Source organism: Peromyscus californicus, unplaced genomic scaffold, assembly GCF_007827085.1.
Source record: "Peromyscus californicus insignis strain IS unplaced genomic scaffold, ASM782708v3 Scaffold_3__1_contigs__length_106647218, whole genome shotgun sequence".
NCBI lineage: Eukaryota > Metazoa > Chordata > Mammalia > Rodentia > Cricetidae > Peromyscus > Peromyscus californicus.
In genome coordinates, this window is record NW_026294551.1 from 49,777,346 (window position 1) to 49,799,018 (window position 21,673).

Below are 21,673 nucleotides of genomic sequence, written 5' to 3' on the forward strand. Positions count from 1 at the left end.
AAAAAAAAAAAAAGACCATCTGAAAACATTTTTTTCGTAAAATAAAGATATTTATATTATGATTTATAATAGCAGCAAAATCACAGTTATAAAGTAGCAATGAAAGTAATTTTACGGTTGGGGGTCACCCCAACACGAGGAGCTGTATTAAAGGACTGCAGCCTTAGGAACCTAGGTTGAGAACCATTGCTCTAGAGTGTTATCTTCACATACCATATACAAATACATTCATATTCACAGTCATACTCAGAAAGGAGCTTACAGATGTATGTGGTACAAATCAAGGTCACTTTTCCTTCTTCATTTCATTTCAAATTTGGTATTATGATTGTTATTTCTATAATGAAAACAGATTTTTCAACCTCAATGCCTATACTTACTTTCCTCAGGAAAAATCTACCAGAATAGATCTCTCAGAGCTGACTGGCAGGTACTGACTGCTGAGGCTTCTCAGCTACTTTAGTGTGGAGTTCCTAGTAGAATTCTCAGAGAAGAGCCTCAGCATTGCAGCACACTCATCAACACTAGCCCTTTGCTCTCAGTGAACAGCACAAAGGGCGGAGTGGAAGCTGGTATATGAAAACCAATGTTACCTGTCCAGGCAGACAGCTCCCAGGCTGAAGAGCAGGTGGGTGGTCTTCCAGCCATCTGGTACAATGCCATTGTCTGCTGTAGCAAACAGGTTGTGTTTGGCTGAAAGGACCTTGATGACTGCAGTGTCTACCTCTGCTGGCAAAAGACGGACAATTAACTGGCCCAGAAGACCCAGGGTGAGGTGGTAGGTTTCATTCAGGTGGCCTGCATTAGAGATGACGACCTGAAACATGAGTGGAAGGACGTGCTCCAGGTCTATCAGGGGGACTGTGGGACCCTGTCAACAGAGAGGGGAAATCTCCTTAGTACAAAATCCAATCAGCCACAGGGTCTACACATGCCACCCAGTCAAGTGTTACAACTGCCTAATTCCAGTTTCAAAAATGTCGTGTGTAAAATCAACTGTAATGAAAACAAATATGCTCAGGTATCATCTTATGCTACTTTTTAAATTTAATTTTTTTGTGTGTATATGTGATTATGCATATGTATGTGCTGGTACCTCTGGAGCCCAGAAGATGGCACTAGATCCCCTGGAGCCGGAGTTACAGGAGGTGTTGAACCTCTGGACATGAGTGCTGGGAACCAAACTCTGGTCCTCTTCAAGAGTAGGAAGCACTCTTAACTGCTGAGCCCTGTCTCCAACCCCCTTCTTATCCCACTTCTAGTATTCCTTTACCCTTAAAGTAAACAAAACATTTGTTCTTTTCTTCCTTTCCTGATAATGTCCCATATAAAGAAATCAAAGAATTAAAAAATAAAATTCAGACTGTCCATCATAGTCCCCTTCTGACCCACCAATGCCAAAGAAGTAACAAGTATTAACAGTTGGATAGACAGTTTGTCAACCTCTCTTCATACACATTTATAGGTAATGCCTGTAAATTATTTTCCCTCCCTCCCTCCTTCCCCCTCTTCCTCCTTCCCACATGGAGTGTGTGTGAGTGTGTGTGTGCACACGCACGCGCGTTTGTGCATATGCATGTACCATAGCACATGTGGGGGCCAAGGGAAAATCTCCAGTGTTGGTCCTTGCCTTGTACCTTGTTTGAGACAGGGTCTCTTTGTTGTTTGCTTCTGTGTATGTCAGGCTGGCTTGCCTATGGGCTTCCGGGGATTCTTCTGTCTCTACCCGCCTCACTCTCCATGAGGAGATGCATGTTAGTTATTATATCCAACTCTGAGTGGGTTCTGGGGTCCTCAAGCTTGCATGGTAAGTGCTTCACCCACCAAGTCATCTTCTCAGCCCTATTTTTCTTTAAATACTGTCTGCATTTTACTTGGCTTCCAATGCTTATTATTAAAAATGCCATTTGGAAAACAGCTGACTACATTTCTACACGCTTAAACCATTTATTATTTTCCATAGGAAAAAACAGAAAACCAGAGACCCTCTTTAATAACTGTGAGTGAGTATGTTGAGTGTGATTCAAGACAGCACTGTATACAGACTAGAAAACAAAGCAACCGAAGCACCTACAGCTCTTAGAAATAAAAACTGAACGTCAGGAGGCATTCCCTTCAAGGGATGGCTGATACGGCTGCTGGAGACCACGAAGAACAAAGAAGGTGTGTAGAGAGGGGCTCGAGTGCTGTGGGCTACAAGTCCCCATGTAATAAGGGTACCTAGGAATTGGCATAAAGACAGACATGGTGTGGAGCTAGTAAGGTTGGGAAGGCCTCAGTATAGAGTAAAAAGAGGAAGAGGAGAACATTCTTCAAAGAATAGTGGCTGTGATGGGAGGCTGATCAAATAAGTAATTATACCAAGGGTCATGGGATCCAGGACCTCAAGTTAAAGATCAGAGGTGCAAACACAAAAAGACAAGACTGAATGAATCTTATGCCATTGGGTGTGAACTGCAGGGACTGCTGTGAACTCATAATTCATTCTCACATTCTCTGAACCCCTATGCTGAGAGAGCACACAATGACTCTCCTGCCAGGTACTGTGACTGACTCATAAGTCAGCCTCAGTTCCCACACACAAGGTGATTTCTCAGTCCAAGCGTCTCTTGGCAAACTGCTTTTTTTTTTTTTTTTGGTTTTTCGAGACAGGGTTTCTCTGTGTAGCTTTGCGCCTTTCCTGGATCTTGCGCTGTAGACCAGGCTGGCCTCGAACTCACAGAGATCCGCCTGGCTCTGCCTCCCGAGTGCTGGGATTAAAGGCGTGCGCCACCACCGCCCGGCGGCAAACTGCTTTTTAAAATGTCCCTAGACTCAGAGATCTGAAGACCAAACCTTGGTTTACAAGGATATCCCCTTCCCTAGAGCTTTGCAAACTCTGAAAAACTTGTTTCCACTTTTTGCGAGCTGTTGATTCTTAGCCATGAGAAAAAAAACAGTATTGTTAAAGATGTCAGTTATTCCTAAATTGATATATAGTCAATGCCATTCCAAAGAAAATAACTCATCAGATCTTAAAGGGGCAGTTTGACAGGGGCTTGATAAAAAATACTAAAATTCACATAAAATACGCACAAATGAAGAGTCCAGAAAATTATAAAGAATACTAAGGACATAGCTAAGCTGTCTAGATTCTTTGAAGATATCAATATTATGAAAGTTACCAAAATAGGGCTGGACAGATGGCTCAGTGGTTAAGAGCACTTGTTGCTCTTGGAAAAGACAAGATGCGGTTGTTTCCAGGACCCACACCAGACAGCTCATAGCCACCTCTAACTCTAGTTCCAGGGGATCCAATGTCCTCTGACCCATGGCATCTGCAAGCATGTGGTGTATATAAACTCAAGTAGGTGTGCACGCATGTGCACACACACACACACACACACACACACACACACGATCTTCAGAGGCAAGTGGATCTCTGTGAGTTTGAGGCAAACCTGGTCCATAAAGTGAATTCCAGTACAGCCTGGGCTGTTAAACAGAGATACCCTGTCTTGGGGGAGGGCAAGGAAAGATCTTAAAGAAGTTATAACAAACATCAAAGCAAGGTAGGTATACTAAAGGGGACCAAATAAGCATGTCCTCTGAATCTAACACATTCTTAAACGAATACTGATTTTTACAAAAAAAGCTTCAAGGGGCATTCTAGAAATAACTGGGAAAATCTGTATCTAGGTTCTGCTCTACATGAGATAAAATTATCACTGTTAAATTTTTTATTGGTTTAATTGAACTTTTAAAATTGTATGTGTATGTATATATATATAAAGTCTCATTCTGTAGCCCAGTATGGCCTTGACCTCCTGGGACTACATTGTGAGCTGTCTGGCCTGAGTGTTTAATATGGTAGCAACATGGTACTCAGAAGATTGCACTTTCAGGAGAACTGAGAATGAAGTGCCTGTAAGCTTTCAATTTGTTCTTTTTCAATTTCAGGAAAAATGTAATAAATATATAAATAAGCAGATATAAAACAACACTAGTAATTAAAAAATCTAGGTGAAGATCTTCATTCATTGCACTTCCAAATTTTCAATGAGGTTAAAAACTTTCAAAATAAAAACATAAAGTAACTATAAGAACAAAAAAATAATTAAAAACAGCCAATCATACTCATATAAAATATAAGTTCAAAGAAGAGAATAACTTTAATTAATAGTTGTCCCCTCCCTCAGGACACAGAGCTGTTAATAGTTAGTTTCTGCTTATATCTTACCACCATTTTTTTCTGTGAATACAACTGCCCACTCTTTCACAAAGAAAACACTGCCTGCCTCTTACCGACTTGATGGGAGGTAACATGGCTGCCAGCAATCCTAAAATCCTCTTCTGGGAACACTCTGCAAATACTTGCTCAGGGTTTGGAGTAATTGCCTTCTCTTCCACTGGTGTCTGAGATGACACTTTCGGATGTTCAGCATCTGTGTGGGAAAACACCAGACACTTTCAGATTTTGCCAGACTCCACACATGTAAAAGGCAACTAAACCATGACACTGTCCTTGTGCTCCTGTAGAAGGCAACTAGATAATATCCCATTGCTGAAGCTAGGCGTGGTAATGCATGCTTGGAATCCTAGTACTTGACAGGGTCACTAATCAAGAATGTGAGGTCAGCCTGGGCTACACAGCAAGACTGTTTCAAAAAGAACCAAGGGGCTGGAGAGTTTCCTCAGTGGTTACGAGCACTGGCTGCTCTTCCAGAGGACCTGGGTTTGATCCCAGCATCCACATGGTGGCTCACAACCACCTATAACTTCAATCTCAGGGGACTTGACTCCCTCTCTGGCCTCTGCCCCTACCTGGCACACATATACAAATGGACAAAACACACATACACATAAAATAAAAATAACCTTTTTAAAAACAACATCAAAACCCAGAACAATAACAAACGATTGCTGAACACTTTTTACAGTCACCTTCTCAAGGAGGCCTTCCTGCTCCCTGATTGAACAGGGAACCTCCCTCCCCATTCTCTGCCCTGCTCTTAAGCTAGATGCTCTCCAGCATTTGATTACCCTTTAACATTCTGCACATTTGTGTTTGCTGCTCATCACCTACCTTCTGTGTTTTGCCTCTTTTGTGGTACCTTGTACAATGCCCCAGAACATGGGGGCACCTGACAGATACTTGTGCCTATGAACCAGAATGCTGATCCTCAGGGAGCCTGACTCTGGTAGACTTTGAGGAGATGGCATGATGTGGACCTTGCCCTGAAGATAGTGTACAACATACTCACTTCCACTTCTATTCCAGAACAGCCAATGAGATAGAACCTGACTCTCTGGGCTGCCTGAAGCACCTTCTTCAACCCAGCACTACAGCTCCATCCTCCAAAAGCCCAGCTCTGACCCCACCATTTCCATCCTCTGACAGGCTGAGGCCTGAATGTCACAGGCACGCAGCAGAGTACCACAGTAGCTCTTCCGTGTCATCTTCTGGTGCTCTGCTCTGGCCCTGCACACCCGGCATGAGGACCTCTCATGTTAGTTCTGGAATCTACTAGGAGGCCTTTTCTCACAGTGATTTCTGCCTGAATGTCCATTCCTACTACATATCCTGGCACATTTAAGGCCCTTACATCTCTCCTTTTACATGGCTTTATGCAGATACAATCTGCTCTAGATCCCAATCAGGGCTAACACTTGTCACCCTTCTCCTGGGACCAGAATCACAGGTCCCCTCAAATGACAGTTATTTGTACCTCTGTCTGAAACCTTCCTGGATCGCGAGTTCCAGGAGGGCAGAGGCCATGTGTCCCTTTGCTATGCTGGCAGATTTCATCCCTGGGATCCAGCATGGTGCTCAACTAAGAGAAGGCACTGAGGAAACACATGCACTAGATAAGCTAAAGTAAAGGCTAGATGATGCAAAGTTACTAGCCACGGCTGAAGAGAGTGGAGAAACCTTAGCTACTGGACAATTTCAAATTATATGTGACAGTGCAGACGTATGCACTTCAAGAGGAGGGAGATGGAATTAACGGCCACATGTTCCTGACCTGGAGGTCCTGGAGGTCCTGGAGGCACGTGAGTACTTCCAGGTGCATCTGAAGTTTGGGTCTGGTAGGAAGGGTCCTTCGTTAAGGAGAGACCTTCAGCTGCCATTTTACTTTGCTTATAATCCAAAGGTCTGACTTCTTTATCTGCAGCTCTCTTTCCCTAAAAACAGGAGGTAAATGTAAAAGAATATAACAAAAATGTACTCCATATATAGTGTATACAATTATGTTAGCTAGTCTTTCATAAACCAACAATCTTTTGAATTTCTTTAGACAAATGCCATTAATTTCTTAGAATAAAACAGTACTCTATGATGATTCTCCCACCACATCCCCTTGATCATCTTTGAAGTGCCGTCAGAGCTTCTAGGTCACATAAGCTCATACCAAATCTTCAGTATATTCTATTTGGCTTCCAGAAGCCAAGAATGCAAAGTTCTTCTTTTGGGAAAAAGATGAAGTTGTTGATTTCCTTCTAGTACAATACAGTGATCGTCTCTAGATACTTTCCCACAGGCTGGGAGATGTCTCAATCAGTAAAGTGCTCACTACGTAAGCACGAGGACCTAAATTTGGATCTCTAGCAACTATGTAAAAAGTCAGGTGTGGTAGAGAGTGCCTATAATCTAGCGTGGGAGGAGGCAGAGACAGGAAGATCCCTGGAGCTTACTGGCCAGTTAGTATTGTTGAACTGGTATTCAGGTTCAGTAAGAGATCCTGCCTCAAAAACAAGGTGAAGAGTGAGAGAGGAAGACTCTTGATGTTGACTTCTGACTTTCACACACGTGTACAAACACATGAAAATGTACACATGCATACAGCATACACACACACAGAAAAATGAAATCCATCTTTATTTACAATCAGAAAAGTATTATATCTACTATTATCTCTAATGCTATTATAAAGATAAGGTTACATCAAATTTACACATAATAGTGTTTCTAATGCCACAGATGCATGTATTTTATTGATATAGAAATGAATATCCTAAGGGTATAGGATGGAACTGTGAGCTCAGAGGGTAAGAGACCTTAGTATACAAGCATGAGGATGAGTCAGATCCCAGCACTCATACACATGCTTTGTTGATACCCACAGGAGGCCTGCCCCTTTCTGAACAGAAACAGAGGAGTGGATGGGGGGATGGGGAGAAGAAGACGGGGAGAGGGAATGGGAGGAAAGGAGGGAGGGGAAACTGTGGTCGGGATGTAAAGTAAATGAACAAATTTAATTTAAAAAAAGAAGGCTGGATGTGGCCACGTATGTGTTATGCCTGTAACTGCTGTCCAGGGAAGAGGCAGGGAGATTGCTGGGGCTCGTAGATCACATTAGTTCCAGGTTCTGGGAGAAACTCTGTCTCAAGAAATATGGCAGATAATAGAGCATGAATGCAATGTCCTCTTCTGACATGAAGCTTACTGTGAGCATGTTCTAAGCACTTACATGTTTCTTTCAAATGTGGACAGTACATAATTCCTACAGCAGCCCTGTGTTACAGTCACTGTTATTATCCTCCCCTTTTACAGAATGCACCTGCGCACGCGCACACACACATGCGCACACACACATGCGCGCACACACACACACACACACACACACACAATACAAAAGTCAAGCAGGAGTGGCCAAACATGGAGTCAATCTGAGCATCAAAATAAAAAATAAAAGACTTAGATTTTAGCAAATAAAAAAAAATTAAGTCCATTTCGGTGTAAATAAATGAACACATTGATAGATGGGGACCACAGTGCTGTGGGCAGCTTGCTACAAGACACTGAGGGCTCACAAATACAGTCCCAGGAAAAGAGGTAAGGGCTGCTGTCCCTCCTGACGGGATGGACTGACTGTGTTCCCTCCTTGTGCAAGGTCATCTGTGGCAGGTCAGTGCTGTGTGGCCACGATGCTGACAGTGAGAGACAGGCAGCTTGAGATGACCCTGACCTGACACCTTGGTGGGGCTAGAAGAGAGACACCAGCGGCTCCTGCAGCAAAGGCGGGAGGGACATTCACAGCCTGGGCTCAGCTCTGAAGGCCAGCTTGTACAAAAACCATCTTTTGTTATTTAATCTTACTTTAAATTCACAAAAGGATCTTTATGTGTGTGCCACAAACACAGATCATACTTGGACCTCTAAAGGTTTTGCTGTCTCTTCACCTACCTGTAAATTATAGTGTCTACCTGTTAAAACAGGAAACTTTTGGTATCATCTATTTGTTGGCTGAATATAAACCAAAGCTGGGCACTAACGTCTTCAGTTGCATAATCCATGTTCTTAGCTTCCCTGTTGGACCTTTTATATGACTGGCTCCCTGAACACAAGCTTTGACCACATGGTAAAGACACACTACTTACATTGCTAGGCACAAACAGGCCCGCATCTGCTGGCTCCTCAGCAAGCTGAACTGTTTTCTTCTCTAGCTGCTCCGCTGATGTCTGGATGGACATTGTGACTGGCAGGGCTTGATTTTCTGAGGTCGAGTCACCATCTGGTAATACACCAAGAAGAGCTAGAGCTTTAAGACCTGGAACGGGAAGAAACAGGAATATGGTTAAACAGTCACAACAGGGATATTTCTGGTAAGTACGACAAAGCTTAACTACTGTACAGAAACAGATGGCTGGGGGGTTACACAAACCACACAGCAGCATCCCTGACAGCCTACACCCATTCCACTCCTGATCTCAGACAGGAAAGATAACAGCAAAGGGAACCTGCACTTTAAGCACAATGAAACACTGAAGATACAACAGGCGACAGGACTGTTTTGAAAATTAGAAACATTTTTTTCTGATAGTGTCAAGCAAATTTTTTTTTTTTTTTTGGAGACAGGGTCTTACTGTGTATCTCTCTGGCTTGCCTGGAACTTGCTATGTAGACCAGGGTGGCCTTGAACTCACAGAGCTGTCTGAGCACTAAAATTAAAGGCATGTACTGCATTATACCTGGCTAGCAACTAGATTTTTAAATTTCCACTGGCAGATAGAGACATCACCCTTCTTCTCCCTAAGATAAGTGTGAATCCCTGATGTCCAGTTAGGATGGGGAGTCTATGGTCTGAGAGAAACTTAAATGTCTCAGAAGTTTAACATTTGCATTACTTTCTTACTAATACCCTTTAGTGACGTCAGAATTACCTTGTTATTTTGAGACAGAGCATCTATGTAGCCCCACCTAACCTCCATAGAACTGAATTTGGGTGTGCATGATCATACCCAGAAACATCATTATTTGTAAGCAGCTTTCATCTAGGATACAAGTACATGTAGATTTGCACTTCAGGTTAAAAAAAAAAAAAGGCATGGATTCCTGCGCAAAGTGAGAGATTCAAATACTACAGGTCCATGGACTTCCAGAGTTTTGATTATTAATATTGTATCACATTGTCAGGGAAACACTTTGATTAACTAAATGCTAGTTTATGCCAATAGTCCTCTCAAGAGAAACTGGGACTTAAGTTCCAGGCTAGGCTGAATCTCTCTTATGTACTACCTCTGAGTCAAGCATGGTCTTTTATGGCTGCCTGGGCTTTTTGTCCAACAGCAAGCAGAGACAGGGCCTGGGGTGCTACCTAAGGAACAGTTACCTTTACCCTGGTGGGCCTTCATCAGACAGTCCCCGACCAGCTGCATGCACTGGCTCCTCAGGGTGGCAGCATTGCTGCGGGCCTGGGGGTCCAGCTGCTCCCCGTCCACGTGCTCTGTGCTGGTCAGGTGGGCACTATAGAGAGCCAGGGCAGCAAAGAGCAGCCAGGAGTAGTTGTGGATATAGGGCTGGATGAGCCTCTGCCGGTCACTGATTCTGATGGTCACCATTGGGTGGGCTGTGATGCTGTGGGTTGGCAAATGGCTGCAAAGACATGAGAGTTTTAAGGCCTACAGAATTTGTGAGACTCTGAAAAAGATCCCTGGACCTCAGGGGAGTATGTGTTTGATCATGCTGGGCATTAGCTACTGATAGGCTGTGGCTGTTGAAGCTTTAAAGAACAGTATCAACTCTTTCCCCAGAGAACTGAACAAACACAGATGCTGGGCATCTCACATTAGCACTTTACAGCCTGAAGCCTGCACATGGAAACCATGCTGAGGAAGAGAGAGGTCAGAGGATTCGGAGGTGTGCTCACTCAAGTTTGGTAATGCAAGGTAATGCCCGTAATTTAAACAGATGAATTATAAGGTATAGGAAAGAAATGACTGGAGGTCTGAAATGGGCTTGGAGTAAGCACACAGGACGCCATCTCCCTAATGGATGACTGCGAGGACACAGGGTGCACTGTACTGCTTTCTCTTCTTCTAATATGTTAAAAAAATTTTTTTTCTTATACAAAACAAAACCTTTCTTTAAAAAAGTAAGGAAGGGGTTGGTTGCAAGCCAGCTTAGCAAGTAAAGACATTTAGCACACCTGGTGACCTGAGTTTAATCTCTAGAACCCACAGAAAGGAGAAAAGAGAGAAATGACACCACAAAACTGTCTTCTGACCTCCACATGTGCACACACGTGCATGCATGCACATGCACACACCCCTCCCTATTAACAATAAAAGTTTTTTAAAGTAAGGAAGGCTAGTAGTATAGCCCAGGTATAGAGTGCTTGCCTAGCATCTATCAAGTCCTGGGTTCAGTCCCTAGCACCACAGTAAAAGCAAGACACCCCCCTTAAGTGAAGACATATACCCCTAAAGGTCATGGTAGTGGCAGGATATCTGACGTACCCGTAGGAGTATTTCTTTGCTGCATAGCATCCATAGCAAAGATCAAAGTCATCACATACATTGCAATTCATTCTCCGGCCTATGATCAAACCCTGGCAGTGGTCACAGGTAAACTCCATGTTGACCATTTCATGATCATCTCCATGGCCCTCAGGCTTCACTCCACCTGAAGAAAAACCAGCAGTGTGAGGTGGATGGGGTAGAGGGTCCCCCAAAAGGCTAGCAAACTGATCCCAGCACCAGAGCCATTTCTCATTTACTACTCCAGAAGGCAGGGGTTCCTTTGAAGACCAGAATGCCCTGGTGGCCATGAGCATATCATTGATATTCTCAGCACGGAACTCTTTGGCAATGGTCCAGCTGACCGATCCGCATTCTTCAGTGTCACACGAGATCAAATACACGCCAAATTCCTACCATGACTGCTATTTGGAGAAACAGGCCCTGCACTTTGTGAGCTGCCTCCTACACCCCATCTCAGACAGAAGTTACGCTCCATGTTCCTATGGAGCACACCAGTGATCAAGTTTCTGTTCTTCCTTTGTCACTGCAGAATTATAGGTGAAAACAGACTTCAGAACCCCAGACCCGGTGAGTAAGAGAATGACAGACATGAACAAGACAGGCTACTCTGATCTCACTCCAAGTCCCTGCTCAATACTCCTCACAGCTGGCCACTTTTGTAAGTGCTGTAACCCTGGTGTAGGCCCAAACACCCTGTGACTAGAGTCTCCTGAAGGAGACTGACACAGACAGTCTTCCCTGAGCATAGCTTTGACCACAGTAACACCCTAATTGTAAACCTCCCCTCCTGTCTTCAGACTATTCAGATTCCTTAGCCTAGCATCTCAGGGTCCCACAACCTGGGCCCTATTTGTTTTAGTCCATCACTTAACTAGACACTTAAGGGTATCGATCTAAACTCATTGGAAGCACTCATTCATTCCTGTCCCTGAGCTTGCTCTGCTCTTGATGGTAATGCCATCTTCAGAGTTTTGTGATGTCACCCAGTTCGAACTTCCTTCAAAGACCAATTCTTACCCTATCTCCTCCACAAGGCTTCTCTGGAGAGTGCTGCTATATTTCCAAAATTTCCTGGAAATACTCTGCATTGCTCATTTATAACAGCATATGCATTCATTACGTGGATATGTTTGGTCTCTCTGCTAGATTATATATATATTTCCAGGACAGGAACTGTGTTTACTGCTAGACTTTAAATAGAGCCCTCCAGTGCTCACTACTGCGGAAGAGCTCTGCCCTAGCACCCATGAGTCAAGTATATTAAAGAATATTTCAAGTTTATTTTGCTTGTTCATATATGTTGCTATTTGGAAACACTGCATGATTCAGAAGCAAAATTTCTTAGAAACTTATCTGAGTCTGTGTTCATTAGTCCTGATAGTTTATCAAGTGCCTCCCCAGCAGGATGAGAGATGGAAGGATGTCAGATAGGAGCAGCAGAGGTCATCATCGAGTTGAGGGAGATGATTCATATTTGCCAGTGAACCAGAGACTGTCACTGGACAATGTCTCTATTTAGCACAATGAGTTTAAAACTGGCAAACTTATAGAAAGCAGAAATGACTGTTACTTGTGGTCGTGGGATTCCCCCTGAAGCTCACCAAGGAAGCAAGTCTTGCAGAGGTCCATGTCACTGCATTGCAGACATCGGTAGCGATGCCAGGGGGCAATCTCATCACACCCATCACAAGAGATGTCCACATTTAACAGGTCACAGTAGCGAGCAATAAACATGTGCATCTGTAAGGTGAAATGAACACAATTAGCCAACAGACTTTCTACTGTGGCCACTGTTTATCAATTCATTCACTCAGTAGGTACCTAAGATAGCCCAAGCATTATACCAGGTGCTAGAATTTGAAGTTGGATAAGCAAGTACCCATTTGGGAATTCCTTCAACCAAACAGATGATGGTCATTCAGTGTGGGGAATGCTTTGACAGGCAAATTCAGGAAGTTCAGAGAACACAAAGGACACTATCAAAGGTATGGGGAGGGTCAAGGAAGGTTTTTCAAGAAAGACAATTCCTCAGTTAAAACCAAGAATAAATAGATAAAAATAAAGGTGACAGGAATGTCAGACAGAAGGAACAGCAAAGTCTACAGAAGCTTTGCTCCTGAAAAAAGGGAGCATAATACAGGCTGAGGATGTAGCTGTATGTGAGAGCACTTGCTTGGCAGGCACAAGGCACAGAAAAACAGAAAGAAAAGAAAAAGGACAAGGGTTTTTTGGTTTGCTTTTTAAAAAGATGTACTTTTCATTTCTGTGCAAGTGTGTGTGCCCGTGTATGTGCATGCCTCCTGTGTGTGTGTGCCTGCAGAAGTAAGCATTGGACTCCCTAGAGCCAGAGTTACAGGCGGTTGTGAGCCACCCAGCATCGGTGGCTAGGAACCAAACTTGGGTCTTTTGAAAGAGCAACAAGTGCTCTTAACCACTAAACCACCTCTCTAGCTCCAGGGCTTTTGAAATGGGCAACAATATAGCATGTATAATGGAGTAGAGAGGAGGAATAAGCAGGTGAAGTTAGAAGGTAAACTCCAAGGAGAGTAAATTGCTAGCGTTTAAAAACATTTTTTAAACAGAAAAGTAAAGGCAATAGATTTGGGCACTCTGAAGGTTCCTCTGGTTGCAGAGCAAAGAATGGATTTTTTTGGACCAAGACAAGGGTTAGGGAAGCTGACCATCACACAGCTGTTCAAGTAACTCCATGACGGTAATAAGGGCAGGGACTGAGTTGTAATCAGGATGTGAAAAGAAGACAGATTTGAGAAGTATTAAGGAGGCAAAATGAGAAGCCTTGGTGATCAAATTAATAAAGAGACCATCAAGAATGACATCCAGATGTTTGGCTTGGGTACTTGTTAGACAATGGCAGTGCTAACAAACATCGAAAGAAGACTCTTGATTCTGGCACATTAAAATAGCAGGGCATGGTGGTGCTTCCCCATGATTCCAGCATTCAGGAGACTGAGGCAGGAGGATTGTAAGTTTTGGGCCAGCCTGGACTTCTCTATAAACAAACAAACAAACAAATAATGCTCTGTTTTCTCCTCAGATGATAAAAGTCTTTCATCTTTAACTAATTAACTAGCTAACTAGCTAGCTAGCCACACAACTAGTCAACAGGCTTTCTATTATATTACCTAGCTAATTTACTTCCTGGGAGCAGATAGTAAGGGACTGTTACATGAGCAAGGTATTGGGTTACTGGAAAGTACTTGGTGGCTATAAGTTAAGTTTATTTTAGAGTCTGCATATGAGGAAGCCAAGTCAGAAAGTCACTGTTTGGTAGTAGATGGTATGTTGTAAGAAAGGAAATCTGCCAGGTCACCTGAGCGCTATAGGATGCTCTCAATCAGACATTAACTTACAAGAGAGAAGTCACAAGTACCAGTTGGTGTGCTCCTCTTAAGCATCACAAAGGTACTATAATAGACAGACAGAGTGGCTGGCAACAGAAGGTACTTAATATGGGGAAAATTAGTGGCTTTGAGGCAGCAGATGCCTGGCACATGTAGTAGTGGCAGATGGGACACCTTACATAAAGACAGATAGGCTACCTAAGTTGATTCCATTACTGTGTGGGTCATTTAACTCTCATATGATAAACAGGAGCTGCTTCTAAGCTCACTTGATTGTCAACCTTGTAATTGGAATGGTGCTTGCCTACAGGAAGATAGTGTGCCAGTCTAGAACATGAGAGTCCAAATGCTTTAGCAATTCCATTTTGAACTAAATTAATACACTGGAATCTAATAACGTACATTAGCCTGATGAGACACTCTGCTGTGAGCCTAGTTCTATGGAAGTAAGCCATCGTAATGGATCACATCAGGATGAAGACCAGACATTGGTCCTGAATGTTCCCAGAAGCCCTCTGGGAGACATCATCCAAGTGTACCCCAGGGACACCCTCCTCTCCAAACTCCTAGCAAGTCACCCAGATTGCTCTAGCTGAGAGGTCTTACTTTCCTCTGCTTCTCTGGATCCTCTTGAGCTATTTTTTCATACCAGGCCTCAAACATGCCATCCTGACACTCATCCATCCACTCTGAGTTCTGCTTGGCATCAGCGAGCTCATCTTCTTCACTCCACTGGCTGAAAGAAGGATGTAATGAGAGAAAAGCATGCTTCTTACAATACCCAAGGAAGTGCTAGTTAGCAGATGTTGTGTCCCATACGTTTAACAGACTGGGCATTTTGAAACAATGGGAATTGCTTTTCAAAGCCTCAGAGTTTATCTGCTATTTGATAGATTTATGCTGAGAAAAATAAATAAATAAATAAATAAATAAATAAATGAGTAGATAGATAAATAAATAATAGAAAAATCCTTTCTTGAGCAGACTAGATTGAGTAGGGCAAGCCTATCATGTGTCAGGCACTAGAGTCAAAAACGATGATTAAAAAAAGTTGAGTCAGGCATAAGTGACACATGCTCAGAAGGCAGAGGCAGGTAGATCTCTGTGAGTTAAGAGGTCAGCCTGAACTATACAGTGAGTTCCAAGCCAGCTAGGGCTATACAGTGAGACCCTGTCTCAATAACAACAACAACAATGATAAAGTTTGGGCTGAGGATGTAGACTGGTTGGTAGAATGCAAGAAACCTTGTGTTTGATCTCCAGCATGCCATAAACATCACACACCTGTAACCCTAGGCAGGAGGATTAGAGGCAATTCTTGGCTATACAGAATGTCTGAGGCCAGCCTGAAATAAACATGACTTTGTCTAAAATAAATTCAGTGTGGACGTGGTTAGAAGAGACTAATGCAATCAGCACAGGAAGGGGTCAGGAGATCTTGTGACTTCAGCTGTACCAACTAGTTGCTATGAGACCATGAAACATAGTCAGCCTCTGCATCTGTGGCCTCCACATACATGGGCTCCATATCATATCAAAGGTATCTTTTAAAAAATTGTCTCTGGGACTGAAGAGATGACTTAGAAGTTAAGAGTCCTTATTGCTCTTCCAGAGGACTGGAGTTCAGTTCCCAGAACCCATGTCAGAAGCTCCCAACTGCCTATTACTCCTACTTCAGGGAGATCCAACATCTCTGGTCTCTGAGGACACCTGCACTCACATGTACATGACCACACAGAGATACACACAGACACATATAATTAAAAATAAAATAAATCTTTAAATCTGTATTGAACATGTGTAGATCCTTTTTTCATCACTCCCTAAATAACACAATGTGAGAGCTACTTACCAAGAATTTATAGTGATTCATAAGGCATCACATGGTCACCTGAGATGATTCAATGTATGTAAGAGGATGTGTGTGGGTTTTAATCCCAGCACTCGGGAGGCAGAGCCAGGCAGATCTCTGTGAGTTCAAGGCCAGCCTGGTCTACAGAGCGAGGTCCAGGACAGGCACCAAAACTACACAGAGAAACCCTGTCTCCAAAAAAAAAAAAAACCCCAAAAAAACCCCAAAACAAACAAACAAACAAACAAAAAATAGAGCCAATCCACCAAGGGTCGCAGGGACAGGGATGACTGACCTTTACCTGGCACTGCTCCTGACTCCTCACTTCATATACAAGGTTCCAGGTGGTAACGTCACAGACTCTTCTCATGCAAGTTATACCTTTCTACAGTCTGTTTACAGTTTGCTTCAGCAATGGGAACTTAAACACGGGCTGGAGAAACAGCTCAATGGCTAAGAGCAGTTGCTGTTCTTCAAGAGAGTCAAGTTCAGTTACCAGCACCCACACCAGGCAGCTCACAAGCACCTGTAACTTTAGTTCTGAGAGATCAGACATCCTCTTCTGGCTTTCTATGGCACCCACATACATATGGCATACACTCACATAGACATACACATATAAATAAAAGTAATAAATCCTTAAAAAATTTTAAACATGCCAGGCAGTGGTGGCACATACCTTCAATACCAGCACTCAGGAGGCAGAGGCAGGAGGATCTCTATGAGTTCAAAGCCATCCTGCTCTATAAATAAGTTCCAGAACAGCCAAGGCTACACAGTAAAACCCCGTCTCAAAATGCAAAACAAACAAACAAAAAAACCTCATCCATTCATTATTTATGCATTCAAATTAAACGGTTTTAGGCCTGCTCTTACACAGTCTTGGGCTAGTTCTGAGGGACTGGTGTGAAGGGCATGTGTTCCCTCTCTCCTCCAGGGCTGTATCATACTAGCACAAACAAAGCTTGGAACACTGGGCTGACGACTGACAGCTGAAAAACCAGCTGTCACCCAGTGCCGTGACCCCGTCTGCCCTCTGACAGCAGGTAAAGTGATAGAGAGAGCTTTATCTATGGAGCTACCTCACTGGCCCAAGGAGACAGCTTTAATTGTCCCCCCCCCTTCCCAGAATATCTCCTTTGAGAGTGAAAATAGTGAGTGTTGTCTCATTCACTTACGTCTCAATTCTCCTCTTAACACCTATTCTTCTGTCTCACTCCTCTCCATACAAAGTCATAAATGGTTAAATGGGTTTAAGCAGGTAGAGGCACATGGGTCAAAAGTGGAATAAAGCACCTCCCTCTTGAGAAGCCCACATCTATGAGGTGTATAATAATGTCCTTTTCTGAAGCCCCACTCTCTTAATACCCATGTTTAAAGCTATATTAAAATATTGTCTCAATAAACTCCCAACCTTGTTTTATAACAAAACCAAAAATTATCAAAAAAAAAAAAAAACCCCACTGTATACTATTTTCTTTTAATGTAGGGGAGAGTATAAACACAGTGCCCCATTATCATAAATTCTGTAGTCAAATTTCCCATGTGTGGGAAAATTGAAGGGGTCAGTGCATCCCAAGGGTCATGGTTGAGCCTCACCCTGGGAAAATCATCTTCTTGATTATAGTATCTCCTCTGCCAGGCAAATTTTGTATACTATTTTTTATTGTAATTAATTTATTGTAGTGCTTACAATGTGCAGGACACTATAGTGGCTAGTGTAAAATAAAAAGATTCTCCAATTCCACAGGCTATTAGGACCACCCAAAATGAAGACCATCCTCATCTTACAAGTTCACAGCACTACTACTGCCCATTTACCCTGCCCCACTGTGTACCAGGCACTGTTCTAGACATTCAAAAATAGAACTTATGCATTTTCCACAAGTCTCAGGGTAGCTCTAAAGAGGAAGAAATGGAGGCACAGAAAGGTTAAAAAACTTGCAAGGTCACCCAGTTCACATGTGGTAAAGCCAGGATATGTTACAGACTAGCTGCCAAGCCCATTCCCTTGCCCCCACTCTACCCATGCCCCCATTCAACAGCAAAGGCGGGACTATGCTCTTACCTGATCACACTGTCATGGACGCTGATATTTTCTTGTGACATGTTCATGAGGAGATCTGGTAACTGAATGTCAACAAAGAAGGCAAGATCACTGGGTTCCCAGCCCATATCCAAAAGATGAAGCAGGGCTGTCTGAACACAGGATAAAGCAGGGAGCAGAGACCTAAAGAGACCACACAGGTGACAATTATCAAAGCTGCCCACTGCCAACAGGGACAGCGAAAGTTGGCAGGCTGATTTGGTACTAATTTGTAAGGAAGGACTCAACACAAATATCCTTTAAAGCTTAGAAACAAAAAACAAAAAACAAAAAACCCACGAACTCTGAAAGGTGGAAAGTGAGTTTGGAGCACCTGAGAGTGAGGGAATGAGCAGTGACGTCATGCACCGATGAACAGCAACATTAGGGCAGTCCCAGATTCGCTAAGGCTAGTTATGGAAGAAGCATCTGATTTAAGGGTTATATCTGAACAACTTACTACAGAGGAGATGAGAATTTGCTTTGTACTTAAGTTTTTTTTTTGTTGTTGTTGTTTTGGTTTTTTCGAGACAGGGTTTCTCTGTGTAGCTTTGAGCCTTTCCTGGATCTCGCTCTGTAGTCCAGGCTGGCCTCGAACTCACAAAGATCCGCCTGCCTCTGCCTCCCAAGTGCTGGGATTAAAGGCGTGCGCCACCACCGCCCGGCTGTACTTAAGTTTTAATCTGCACATAATACATCAAACACTGAAGATAGCAGGCTATAAACTCTTAGATTTCCAAAAACCTATCCAATACACACATTCCCCCTGCTCCCAACACACAGAATATACTAGTAAGTGAATATTTGTGGTTAATTTTGTGCTTTTCTGCATTTTCAACATCAAATGTGTTTCATTTATAATCAGAAAAAAAGAATACATTTTTCATCAAGAAATGCAAAGGCAATCCAGTACCTGTCATTGATGCTATTAAATCCTTTAATCGCTTTGACCAAAAATAGAACAAGTTGGTAGTAGGTGTCTCGAATTTCTTTATGTAGATCAGCACCGCAGCCTTCCAAGTGTCCAAAGTAACTAGAAACAAGAGAAAACCACTAGCTTAACATCCAGGACAACTTTGACTTATTAATCTTTATACCTCACACAAAATAGCCAAGAAGTAGGATGTAACACAAATTGCTAAATGGTCTTATTAATAAAAAACTCAAGAGCCAGATATTGGGATGAAAGCTGAAAGATCAGAGGGATAGAACAAGCCAGCCACAAGTTCTTACTGCTAGGAATCCTCAGCCCAAGAAAGAGCTACTTCCTGAATACTCACGCTCATATACCTTTCTGTGCCCTGCCATCTTACTTCCTCTCTCCACCCAGCTACATCACTTCCTCTTTCTGCCCAGCTCTATCACTTCCTGTTTGTCTACACAGACCTCCAGACCTCTATGGATAACTAGTGCTGGGATTAAAGGTGTGAGCCACCATGCCTGACATCTATGTTTAATATAGTGGCTGGCTTTTCCCTCAAATCCCCAGTCAAGCTTTATTTGTTAGAGCACAAATAAAATACTACATTTCCCATTTTTTTGTCTAAAATAAAAAAAAATTATAACTAATAAAAAAACTATATACAGTAAGTATAATAATTATATACAATATATACAGGCAATAAATACATCAACAATGTCTAGTCCATTTGCATTTGACAAATTCAACGAAAATATTCCATTATCTATCCTATTTTGGTGAGTCCAAAATGTACCTAATTTCACTTTCTATCCTTACTTGTATTACCAACCAAAAACTATCTTTTGATGTCTTTCAAACTTATACACTTTATACCTCTTTAGTGAGTTTCTTTTCTGAATTTCTTAACAAGGAAAACTATAATGATCTAATCTTCAACTCCCTCAGAGAACCAAGAAGGAAATGATATTACCTAGTTAAACAGGAAGTACAAACAAGTAACTTCCAAAAAATGTGAGGAATGACAGACACAGCTGGCTGCCTGGACAGTCACCTGAGGTTTAATGCGGGACTGTGGGGCTAGGTGAGATCTGAAAAAACTTTCGGCTACAGCAGCCAGCTGGACAAAGCAGCCGAGACTGGAATAAAAACAAGCACAGTGACTTTTGAGCGGAAGTCCAGTTGGGTCAAGATAGCAGCCCAGCAGAAGTATAGAGGTGACAACTACTCATCTCTCTTTGTCAATCAAACAAAGCACCCATTCTCACTGCTGGAGTGTGCCACGCTATGTCACATGCTTTCCATAAGTAACCTCATTTAGCCCTCTCTACACCAACATGCCTCCAATCTGTTCTTCCTTCACTGATAACTTTAGTAGTAAGTTTTCCTTTTCTTTTTTGTTTCTTTTCTTTTGAGATAGAGAAAGTCTCTGTGTAGTCTTGGCTGTTCTGGAACTCACAGGAATGCCTATGTATTCCAAGCGCTGATTCACTGGCTTTTGCTACCTTGATCCTTGGCACTTAATGACTTCAACATCCATGGAAATGATGCCTCCGATTCTTTTTCTCTTGATTCTCTGCCCACTTCACTGCCAAGGATTTTCACTTCCATTTCCTTCCCTAACTAGCCCAATTTGATGGTCCTCCCTTAACCTTGTCATCCGGTGAAGGCTGACTTCACAACATGCTACTCTGCCTACAATCTCTTGTCCTCTTCTACTATGGACTTCCACACAGCCTTTTTTCAATCCTAATGAGCCCCAGCTGAGGAATGTCACCATCAACTAACTACACCCACCATGCTTTTTCTCTGCTCTCTTCTCAGCTTGAATTTCATAGCCCACCATCATACTCCTCTGTTAGCAAGCATCAGCTCCTTGGCCTCTCTCTCCTTCTATGAGGAATTCCTCTTGTATAAGGAATCTTACAATTCCAAAACAGCTGAATGTAGGTGGAAGGAACATCATGCAATTGAGCTGATTAACATCACTTTAAATTTATAACCATCAGTTTTTCTTCGTTCTCTTTAAAAATACTATTTTTTTTTAGGCTGGGCATGGTGGCACACACCTTTAATCTCAGCACTCAAGAGGCAGAGGTAAGAGGATCTCCATGAGTTTGAAGCTAGCCTGGTCTACATAGCAAGTTCCAGGGCAGCCAGGACTAAAGAGAGACTATGTTTCAAAAAATTTTTTAAAAAAAGATTTTTTTAATTTTATGTGTATGAGTATTTTGCCTACACGTATGTATGTGTAGCATGTGTGTGCCTGATCAGAAGAGGGTATTGGGAGTTCCCCTGGAACTGGAGTTACAGATGGGAGCCACTAGGTGGGTGCTGGAAACTACACTCAGGTCTCTGTAAGAACAAGTGCTCCTAACATCCAGGCCAGCTCTAGCCTCTCACCTTTTTTTTCTTTTGAGACAAAGTCCCACATAGTCCAAGTTGGCTCTAAATTTACTATGTTGTCCATGCTGGTCTCAAACCCAAAACAATCCTCCTGCTTCTGCCTCCCGAATACTAGGAATACAGAAGTGTACTACCACACACAGCTTACAAACATAATTCTCACTACCTTCTTCTCTACCTCATTTCACTGATGGTTCTACTCATATCTTTTATTTATTTACGTATTTATTTATTTATTTTGATTTTTTGAAACAGAGTTTCACTGTGTAACGTCCTTGGCTGTCCCGGAACTAGTGCAGTAGACT

At 42.7% G+C, this 21,673-nt stretch overlaps 1 protein-coding gene and 1 non-coding gene across 3 annotated transcripts in view; both read right to left on the bottom strand.

Moving 5' to 3' along the window:
• Zzef1 (zinc finger ZZ-type and EF-hand domain containing 1) overlaps positions 1-21,673 on the bottom strand; it is a 131,682-nt gene that overhangs the window by 30,829 nt on the left and 79,180 nt on the right. For both annotated transcript variants that reach the window (XM_052756186.1, XM_052756185.1), the window contains exons 31-40: positions 18,957-19,076; positions 18,026-18,187; positions 14,712-14,841; positions 12,345-12,483; positions 10,720-10,885; positions 9,594-9,856; positions 8,362-8,531; positions 6,006-6,165; positions 4,285-4,424; positions 594-871 (exon numbers count right to left, since the gene is read on the bottom strand). In XM_052756186.1, the coding sequence (XP_052612146.1) occupies positions 594-871; positions 4,285-4,424; positions 6,006-6,165; positions 8,362-8,531; positions 9,594-9,856; positions 10,720-10,885; positions 12,345-12,483; positions 14,712-14,841; positions 18,026-18,187; positions 18,957-19,076 (1,728 nt within the window). The remainder of the gene's footprint in view (positions 1-593; positions 872-4,284; positions 4,425-6,005; positions 6,166-8,361; positions 8,532-9,593; positions 9,857-10,719; positions 10,886-12,344; positions 12,484-14,711; positions 14,842-18,025; positions 18,188-18,956; positions 19,077-21,673) is intronic.
• LOC128123550 (U1 spliceosomal RNA) lies at positions 17,444-17,607 on the bottom strand. The gene has a single exon (XR_008222725.1). It is a non-coding gene; the product is annotated as a U1 spliceosomal RNA (small nuclear RNA).